This window comes from Zootoca vivipara, chromosome 5 (assembly GCF_963506605.1).
Source record: "Zootoca vivipara chromosome 5, rZooViv1.1, whole genome shotgun sequence".
NCBI lineage: Eukaryota > Metazoa > Chordata > Lepidosauria > Squamata > Lacertidae > Zootoca > Zootoca vivipara.
Genome location: NC_083280.1, coordinates 46,742,616 through 46,753,118, shown reverse-complemented (window position 1 = coordinate 46,753,118; position 10,503 = coordinate 46,742,616). Strand labels below are relative to the sequence as shown.

Here is a 10,503-nt window from a genome sequence, read left to right as displayed (position 1 = left end):
CTAGTCAGGAGAAATTCTGGGGAGGCTAGAGGATTAAAAATCAAACAGGACTGTAACAGGAGCAAAAACAAAGGTTAAAAATACTTTGCACTGATTTCAGCAGTGCACAGATTTATGCTTGTCCAGCAGACATTTATCCCCTCTCTTCTCCCACACATCCCCTGTGCCCACCCCAAATCTGCTCTGGTGGGTTGAGGGGAAATCCAAAACAGATTTAGCAGGTGTGCAGGGGGAGAAAAGGTGGGTAGAGCAGAAGCATAAATCTTGGATACTATCCAACATTGAATGCAACCCAACATTGATGCCAGAATTACTTGATCTTCTCAAACTGAAGCATATTTTCTTGCACAACCTGTTAAATAGACTGGGAATATAATGGACTCAGCATAGTGTTTCTAAGCTTCCCTGCTAGACTCATTGCAAGCCCCACACCCCTGCTTCTTAGGAAGAACCAATATCTTGATGGTATTGCATCTTGAAGTGTTCACAACCCAGATATATTGCCTTCTTGATGCAGGTCCCTACCAGTGTCAACTGAACACAAAGAGGAAAGAGTTAAATATGACAGGCAACTGATACGCGTCCAGATCTCCCATGTGACACAGCTGCTCGCCGCAGATCCCCAGTGAACTTCTCATGTGGGTGTGAAGGTGTGTGGGTGAGTGTGGTTTATTCATTTTAAATTTATCTTTTTACTAAACATTAAATTATTTATCAAGAAATAAAAAGGTATTTACATGGTAATTATCTACAGTATGCCATCGGTTTCCTTAATACCAACAGTATCAACATGCACCAGCAAGGGCCTCATTCATTAACTTGGTTAGATGTGCCAGCCGTCATTTTGTGCAGCCTGCCCACCCTCATGAGAATCTAAGCAGTCAACTTCAGAAGGCTTTATTGTTCCCCATTTTAAAAGATATACAGGATATTATATATATATATATATATATATATATATGTATATATATAATATATATACTCAGTTTATTGAATCCAACAGGGTGTCAAGTGAGAGGAGAGCCCTGCATTCATTCTACAGGATCAAATCTGGTATGAACAATTAAATAACCTTCTGAGACTGCCACTGGCAGAGTAGCCCAATTACTTTCTGAAAGGGGAAATAGAAAATGTGCCCAAAAAATTAAGTTCAGGATCCTATTATTTCTGGGTTCCATTAAGTCTTGTATTTTTTCCTTCTTCTATTATACATTTTTCCAAAAACTGAATTTATGAATGTGGCCCCAGAAAACAAAATAACACAAAAAAATAATAAAACCACATTCTGCGCCCCTCCCTCCCTAATAATAATAATAGTCATCATAATGACATAGAATTTCCTTTGTAATAATAATAACAATAATAATAATAATAATTAAAAATAAAAACTCAGAAATTTTGTAGTCAAAGTGGTATTCCTGGTATTAAACACTAGTGCAGTTGGGTATTTCCTTTGTGCTTTCACTGTTGGAGATCGTTGAGATGCTCCCTAAGAAAAAAAGAGAATAGAATAATTAATGGAGGTCACCAAATTTGGATATTGGTTGTGGCATAGATTTTCCTTCTTTGCCATGGTGTATAATTGAGGGGCTTTCTCTTCCTTCCAGCAAAATCCCAATTAACACCCCCCAAAAATGTCAAAGTAATGTGCACAGTAAACAATTAAGTTTACAAGTTAATTCAAAGTGATCAATGGTACACACAATGGAGTTACACCAGAAAAAAAATGTTGGAAGGAAAAAAATCTTTATGAGGCATCTAAAATTTAACACCATTGACTGTCTGATTCCAGTAGAAAGTTCCACAAAGCACTAACACTCTGTGCTTGGTGGCCTTGGAGTGGACCTCAAGGAGCATGCAACACCACTTAATAGTGCTCTTTTGATTAGACTGCTGCTTAATTTTTTTAGGCACCTCATGTAACACAAGAATTGTACTATCGCCAGACAGCAGTAGAGAAGATAAGATGGAAGCATTTCCTCTTCTTTTGTTCATCCCCCCCCCCCCCCGTCTGTTCCCATTTGCCGCTCCAAACTCTGCTACCCTAGGGTATTCTGACTTCATGTACCATCTCATCCTTCCTCATTTGCCCTATGCATCAGTTACAGAAATTAGCCTGCCAACGTCTATGCATCTGCAAAGAGCTGAGCCACTAAAATCTCCAGAAAGAATTAACATTCTAATATTCAGCCATGATCTAACATATTTCTCATGACTCCTTCTAATGCAGAGACAGCTAATGGGTGCTGCATATAACTAAAGTTCTACAGCTCATTGATGTCCGTGAATCAGCTCTGAGCAAAACTTAGTTGAATGTCAGCAACATGCATTTACTCATGGCAGAGAACAAGGGCGAGAGAGTGCTCTTAATGAGCATGAATTGTTGAGATGTCATTGAATGAGCAGTCAGGCTGTTTACCTATAACCCGTGTGTCCAGCTCTTTGTCCATGAGTTCTTCAGGGTCCGTGAATTCACTCAGAGTGATCTTGGGGGCATTTTCACTTTGGCTGACAGAACCAATCATTTCCTGTTCTTTATCATGCTGGACTTGAGCATAGAAGTTAATCCACGGGATTTTCCTACATTAAAAGGGGGAATAAAATGGATTTTCTTTGAGATGGTCTTCCCGATTTACAGTAACAGTTGCCGCCTTAACGGTGAATATTATATATTATACGGCAAAAACCAGAGGAACAAAGCATGACAGGAATATAATTTACACTTAGATATTTTTTTTAGTGCAGATGCCTGGCCCACATTGAACAGGAATCTATCTAATAATACAGTAGTGGTACCTTGGTAGTCTAATGGCATGGCTCTCAAACAAATCGGCTCCTGAACGTCGCAAAGTGAGTGTTCCAGTTTGCGAACATTTTTTCAGAAGCTGAACGTCCAATGCAGCTTCTGAGGTTTCCAATTGAGTGCAGGAACCTCCTGCAGCCAATTGGAAGCCGTGCCTTGGTTTTAGAACCATTTCAGGACCGTTTAAATTCATCGAACGGACTCCTGGAATAGATTAAATTTGAGACGGTATTACTATAATAGAATTTATATATCGCCCTATACCCAGAGGTGGTTCATAGATTCAATACATACAATGTGCACCAGGCAGCCAGATCTGGGAGGCTGAAAGCTAAAAATGTTGTTCTATCACAATTAAGATAACAAAGAAGTGGGGTATATTCTTATTTATATTCTTATTTTACCATTACCCGCCTGTCACCCTGAGGTCCCAAAGCAGCTTACAACAATTTAAAATACAACATTAAAAACAATTTTAAAAACCTACAATCACAAAAATAACATTTAATAAAAATAGCATCAAGTAAAAATAGCAAAAGTTCAAACAAATGCTTATATTATAGTTAGATTTCCAGTATTTCTGCATCATAATCTGAAAGGCCATTTTCTAAAAAGGAGAAGAAGAGATTTCTTTTCCCATGTCATGAGATGCATCCAGTAAAACACCCCCTCGTGCCATTTTAAAGTCCAACTATTGACCAACAGTCTCGTGGCTTGTCCTCCATTCCCACATCCTGATTTCTTTTTGTCCCTGCTCTGTTTCCAGCTCCTGACTCTCTGCAGACTGCTGACCACAGTCTAGCCCTCTGTGACGACCCGGGTCCCACTCTACCTTACTATCACTGCGACACAGGAATCCAGAGGGGAAAACACCCACCCTCTTCTCCTGCCGCCTCAAAAATAAACCCCTTTTACTGATGGGTTTCTTAGTAAGGAGAGCCTTCCAGCTTGCGTGACCTGGTACCTTAAGAAACTCTAGGCTGTCCCACGGAATAACCCCTTTGCCTCCAGTAAAGGGTCTCCCTCAGTTGGATTCCCCCACTGTAGAAGTTTGCCCTAGGCACTCTGGCAACTTCTTGGCACCTCAGGTTACCCTTCTAAGCCTCCTCCGTGTAACTTCAGGACACAAACCACCACCTCCCTGCCTGAGGTGAGTTTGGCCCTCTCTTGAGTCACCACGGCTGTGAGTCCTGGTACCTCGCTGGAAAAATACAGACGGACCTCTTGTTGGCAAAAACAGAGATGAAGTTTTATTGTGTTAAAAACATAAGTGATTCTTTAACGTGTCATTTATTAATTAGCTTTGTTCCAGTTGTACAAACTAAACTCAGTCAAACATTTAACTTTAAGTTGTCCTAGCCTCTTAACTGTCTTCATACAAGCCACCACATAACATCACACCACACCTTCCTCCCTCTCCCTCCTCACTGACCAAACCGACACTCCCTCCTTTCAAACCGGGCACAGTCCCGCCCCCATCAGAGTTCTATGCCAGTCAGGCTGGAGGTGGGTTAACTCTTTGCCAGCCGGACAGAAATAAACATTTTAAAAGTGCTTCAATTTGTCACATATCTCCCCCCACCACAAAGACATTGCGTCGGCTTGCTCTTAATTAACTAGAGCAATGCCAAAGCAATGGGCTTGGGGTCCAAAATACTTCAATGCATTCTATAACATTCATATTACAAGGTCAACAAAATTAACATCTCATAAACTTGTACACAGATAAACCATGTTTGGCATGTGTCAGATTATAACGCCTAAGCACAAATGTTCTGCTAGGGTTATCACCGTTTCATATAATAATTTGCACCATCCTATACCTCTCAAAAATACCTGGATAAGGCGTCCGCTATGATGTTTTGCTTCCCACTTATGTGCTTACCCTGTGTCTATTACATGAGTTGCTAGGCTGGTCCTCCCTGGGATGTTTGAGAAGATCTGAGCAAACTGAGCAAGGACTAATTTTAACTGCTCCTTTTGCTCTGGGGTCAGACTTTCATCGAATGACACCTCTGCTAGAGTTGTGCCCTTACTCAGCTCTCCCCACCCAGTTAAATGAATTCCTTGGGTCACCTTCCCCTTTACTTGCAGCACCAACTTATTTCGGTCAAAATAAGGCTTAAGTAAGTTTACATGAAAATTTTTACATCGGTTCCCTTCCCCATCTAATTCTACTAAATAGTTCACCGCTGATATCCTCTCGACCACTTTGAAGGGACCGTCCCGCGACATCTCCAACTTCTTTCGATGTCTTGTTCTTAACACGAGCACACTGTCACCGGGCTGGAAAGATCTGTCTCTTGCGTGTGCATCATACCACTGCTTCTGTCGACGCTGTGCCTGCTGCAAGTTGTGAGCAGCTTGCTTCCGTAGCTCTTGAAGGTTGCTCTGTAGCTCCTGTAGACACGTCACAACATCAGGGCTGTCGATCTGCTCCTCCCCCGACCACGCTGCTTTCATCAAGTCTAGGGGTCCTCGTGGCTGTCGTCCAAATAGGAGTTCAAAAGGACTGAACCCTGTGCTCTCCTGCGGCACTTCGCGATAACCAAATAGGAAGTGTTGCAGCCTCTCATCCCAGTCGTTAGGATGATTGATGGAATAGGTTTTTAGCATCCGGCTCAGGGTTGAGTTAAATTTCTCCGTCAAGCCATTCGACTGTGGATGATAAGCCGTAGTTTTAACATGCTTAATCCCACAAAGAGTTAAAAGCTCTTCCATGGTCTTGGACGTGAAGGATGTCCCTAAATCTGTTATAATTTCTTTGGGGAATCCCAGCCTTAGGAACACCGACATGAGGGCTTTTGCTACAGTCTTTGAGTCAATGTCCTTTAGAGGTATTGCTTCTGGATAGCGCGTAGCATAATCCACGAGGCATAAAATAAACTTATTCCCCCTTTTTGTAACTCTGGAGATAGGCCCGAGGATGTCCACTCCTACTCTGGAAAAGGGCTCAGTAATTACGGGAATAGACTGTAACAAGCCTCGCGTTTTGTCCGCTCTTTTGCCTGCTTTTTGGCAGATCACACAGGACTTGCAATACTCTTTGATGTCTTTGCCCATCCCAGGCCAGTAAAATCTTGCTTGGATTCTATCACTAGTCTTTCTAATGCCTAGATGCGCTGCTGAGGGTGCGTCGTGTGCCATTTGTAGCACTTGCAACCGGTAAGCTCTTGGCAACACTAACTGTTTCTTCCTTTCCCAAACAGCAGCAGTTTTCCTCCTCCTAGAAATTCTATACAGTCTTCCCTCAATGGTGGTAAATAAGCAGGGGTTCTCCACAGTTACTTCTGCAGTAGGACTTTGTGCTTTACCCCACAGCTCTTTTATAGTTTCATCCTCTTTTTGATCACTCAAGAATTGGGCACCGTGCTCCTGGACCACTGGCACGCTAATCAGCCCTTCACCCTCACTAGGATCTATGGGTGACTCTATAACTGCAGGAGGATTACTCTCAGTGACTTGAGACTGTGACCTAGTTATCACTTGAATACGGTGCTTCTGACTAGCTAGGTCATTCCCTATTAAAAAGGGCACCTCCAATTCATTTAGGATTCCTACTCTCCACTTGCCACAAAATCCTTTGTAGGTAATATCAACTTCAGCTAATGGTACTTCAAAATGTGGGCCCCATATGCCTTTTAAACTATAGGACTGACCCTTGAGGTACTGCTCCTTTGGAACAAATTGTGATTTAACAAGTGAGACTTCTGCTCCTGTGTCCCTCAAACCTAAACAAAACTGACCATTTAATTCAATTGGCTCCATGTAATCTTGGTTGCACTCCTGCTCAGCCCTCCAGACCTGTAAGACCTTAGAAGTAGTCTCAGCTGGACTGTCTGATTTCTCTGAGCCTTCTGTCTGAGGCGAGCTATTTTCCTGTGACTGCATTACCAGTTTTACTTGTTTAGCTGCAGTAGGTGTAGTTTGCGACTTAACCAGCAGGGGGCACCTGGCACGTACATGGCCCTCACGATTACAGAAAAAACAAGTGATTTTCTTAGACCCTGTCTTGTCAGAAACTGATTCCCTGACAGGAAAATTTTCATGCCTGTCTTTATTTTCTCTGTTTCTCCATGGATTACCCTTCTGTGAGTGTTTTGGGAATGCTATTTCATTGAAATCTCCTTGTAGTTCATCTAAGACCCCTGCAACCTCTGCCACAGTTTTCAGTTTTTTATCCCTCAAGAACCAACGTAAATTGCTAGGGATTTGCTTAAAAAATTGTTCTAAACAAATTAATTGTTTTAACTCATCAAAGGCCTTCACTCCACTCCCTTGAATCCATCTGTCAAGTAATTTATCTAAGCGGCTAGCTAGTTGGGCATAAGTCTCTTTATGTTCCTTTTTTGCCTCACGAAAAGCCTTTCTGCTTTGTTCAGCCGTGAGTCCACATCGAACCCTGACCCTTTGCTTAAATACTTGGTAACTTGACAGCTCTTCTTCCCTCAGGTCAGCATAAATTTCACTTAGTATCCCACAAATTTGAGGTCTTAAATAAAGCATCCAGTTCTCCTCAGGTATTTGAAATTCCACACAAACGCGTTCGAAGGTAAATAGAAACGATTCGACATTATCGTCTTTTCCAAATTTGGGGAATCTTTTTAAATTAATTGCGGTACTATCATTATTAACTGGACTCCGAGTTAATTCTGATCGCAAACGTATCTCTTCAAGCTTCATTCTGTCCTGTTCTAATTGTGCCCTTATCCTCTCTGACTGCATTCTCTCCTCAGCTTCAATTCTAGCTTTTTCCCTCTCACTTTCAGATGCTAACTTTTTCTCTCTCACTTTCAATTCGGGCCATCTCAATTCGTAGTTTCATAACTTCTACCTCAGAACCTGGGCTTCCCTCAGCCCCTTCCATTCTTTCATCTCCTTTTGCCTCTCTGGGTTTTCTTACGTGAGTCATTTTCCTCACAGGAAAATCCTGACAGACTCAAACCAAACTAGGCGCGTGAGCTTTGAATTTCGATCACGACGCTGCCACCAAAAATGTGACGACCCGGGTCCCACTCTACCTTACTATCACTGCGACACAGGAATCCAGAGGGGAAAACACCCACCCTCTTCTCCTGCCGCCTCAAAAATAAACCCCTTTTACTGATGGGTTTCTTAGTAAGGAGAGCCTTCCAGCTTGCGTGACCTGGTACCTTAAGAAACTCTAGGCTGTCCCACGGAATAACCCCTTTGCCTCCAGTAAAGGGTCTCCCTCAGTTGGATTCCCCCACTGTAGAAGTTTGCCCTAGGCACTCTGGCAACTTCTTGGCACCTCAGGTTACCCTTCTAAGCCTCCTCCGTGTAACTTCAGGACACAAACCACCACCTCCCTGCCTGAGGTGAGTTTGGCCCTCTCTTGAGTCACCACGGCTGTGAGTCCTGGTACCTCGCTGGAAAAATACAGACGGACCTCTTGTTGGCAAAAACAGAGATGAAGTTTTATTGTGTTAAAAACATAAGTGATTCTTTAACGTGTCATTTATTAATTAGCTTTGTTCCAGTTGTACAAACTAAACTCAGTCAAACATTTAACTTTAAGTTGTCCTAGCCTCTTAACTGTCTTCATACAAGCCACCACATAACATCACACCACACCTTCCTCCCTCTCCCTCCTCACTGACCAAACCGACACTCCCTCCTTTCAAACCGGGCACAGTCCCGCCCCCATCAGAGTTCTATGCCAGTCAGGCTGGAGGTGGGTTAACTCTTTGCCAGCCGGACAGAAATAAACATTTTAAAAGTGCTTCAATTTGTCACACCCTCCCACCTCAAATAATTTCTGACTGGATCAGATAGATGCCTGACATCAGAGTATATCTCTTACCTCGATGAAAGAGCAAACTGTCTAACGTGGGGAGTGGCTTTTACTGGTCTCAACTTCCCACAAAAATGTGGGGTTTCCCCAGTTTTTGTTTCTTGGAACCATCTGGCCAGGTGACAATAGAAGTGCCCTCTCGGAATACCGGTATCTCTTCTGCAAGGAGTACTGTACATGCTCTGAAACCTAAGATACTATTCAAGCGGGTAACATGTAACTAGCCAAGTTCCTCCTCGTCTTCTTTCCCAAATTATTTGTACCTTTACACTTGGCTTCATTGATTTTAAAAGGCAATCTCTGGAAATTCCCACTGGAAATTCCTATGTGCTCGACTACATGGGTCTAAAGCTACCCATTCTGTTTTAAGAGCATTTCACAAGGTTTATGGAGAAATAAATAGAAAGCTTCTCTCTTTGTTTATTTCCCCCCAGACTGGGGGTGAAGTGAGGGGTCCTGAGCTATTGGGATCAGAAATTCCCCAAGCAGCTGGAAAACAACAACAACCTGGGTTGTGTCAGGGGGTTCATCCTATGGTAGCAGCCAACTGTAATTCTTTTTGGGAGGAGAGAACAAAATAAAGAAATGTGGCTTCTCTAAGATCTGTCATAGATGAGTTTCTGTCTCTCTTGAGACCCTTTGTGAGAGGAGACCCACAGCCAGGATAACAGGCTCTGTTTCCTTGGGTTAACTGTAGCATTTTTGTATTAATTCAGCGGCTGGATTAATTGTGATTTTGCTGATGACCCTGACACAGCTGACAGCTGACATCTCAGCTGCCAAGAAACAAATCTTATGAGTTATCTCAGCCAATAAGATTAAACAGTAGTGATGGCTAATGACACACAAGACGGGAGGAGGGGCACTGAGAAGTAGCAGCAGACAGGGAAGCAAAAGTGCACTGAACCACATCAGAACAATGTGAATGTTTAGTGAAGTGAGTATTTTCCATTAATTGACTTTGCTGCATCTAGGAGCATCACGGAGAAGAAAATATCAACATTTGAAGATATGTGATGCCGAATGTCTCCCTATGGGACCAACGTCCAGAGATGACTGTCTGTTCCCACTGTGAGACATATTTTTCACTGTAGACAGTAAATATTTGTGTAATGCTGTGATTCTTTTTATCAGTGGACAGGGTGCACAAGTGATCCTTTCCTTTTGGCTTCCTTTTAAACAACTGGGAGTGTTTGAGATGGACAACATATTCTTTCTTAACCTTATTTTCTCTGGGCTGGCTTTGTCTGATACCTTTGGTAACGATTTATCCTTTCTGCCCTTCAACATCCTCCCAGTTCTCTTGCAAACGAATAACTAAGCTCATTTAGCTTTGGTGCATGCTTGCCTGATTTTGTACATCTAAATTAGGTCAGTAATAGCTGATATAATGTGTCATCATTGCTTTGGAAAGCTTGCCTGGGTTATTTTCTATTTTCAGCATCTGTTCTGGCTGTTGGGCCTTTTAAACTTAGTCAGAGATCCAGGGAAAGCTTCCTTCTCTGCAGTATTAAAAAAAAGAAATGGTGGGCCAGATAAAAGCATATACATACACACACCATTTCAGAGCGAGACTCTGAGATCCTAGTTTGGTTCAGGCTTTCATCAAAGCATCTTTCAGGGGAGACTGGAATGGATACATTTTCAAAACAATAGATGGAAAAGATACCCAGAGATGTACTGGGCTCATTAAAGGGAGTAGTGTATGTGGATCCCTCATGCCAGAAAACTTTTCCCCCCTACTGTACGTATGAAAGGACCCCATGCCAGGCATGGTGATCTATCTGAATGGAATAAAACCTCTTTGTACCATTCTCTGCGCACCTCAGAGCAGCAGAAAGTAGCATCAAAGGAGAATTCAAGAACAATTTCCCCTGTCTTCAGT

At 42.5% G+C, this 10,503-nt stretch overlaps 1 protein-coding gene across 1 annotated transcript in view; it reads right to left on the bottom strand.

Moving 5' to 3' along the window:
• Positions 1-1,346: 1,346 nt before the first annotated feature.
• Positions 1,347-10,503, bottom strand: part of SORCS3 (sortilin related VPS10 domain containing receptor 3) — a 420,615-nt gene continuing 411,458 nt past the window's right edge. The window contains exons 26-27 of the mRNA XM_035133724.2: positions 2,420-2,580; positions 1,347-1,489 (exon numbers count right to left, since the gene is read on the bottom strand). Coding sequence (XP_034989615.2) covers positions 1,425-1,489; positions 2,420-2,580 — 226 coding nt within the window. The 3' untranslated portion in view covers positions 1,347-1,424. The remainder of the gene's footprint in view (positions 1,490-2,419; positions 2,581-10,503) is intronic.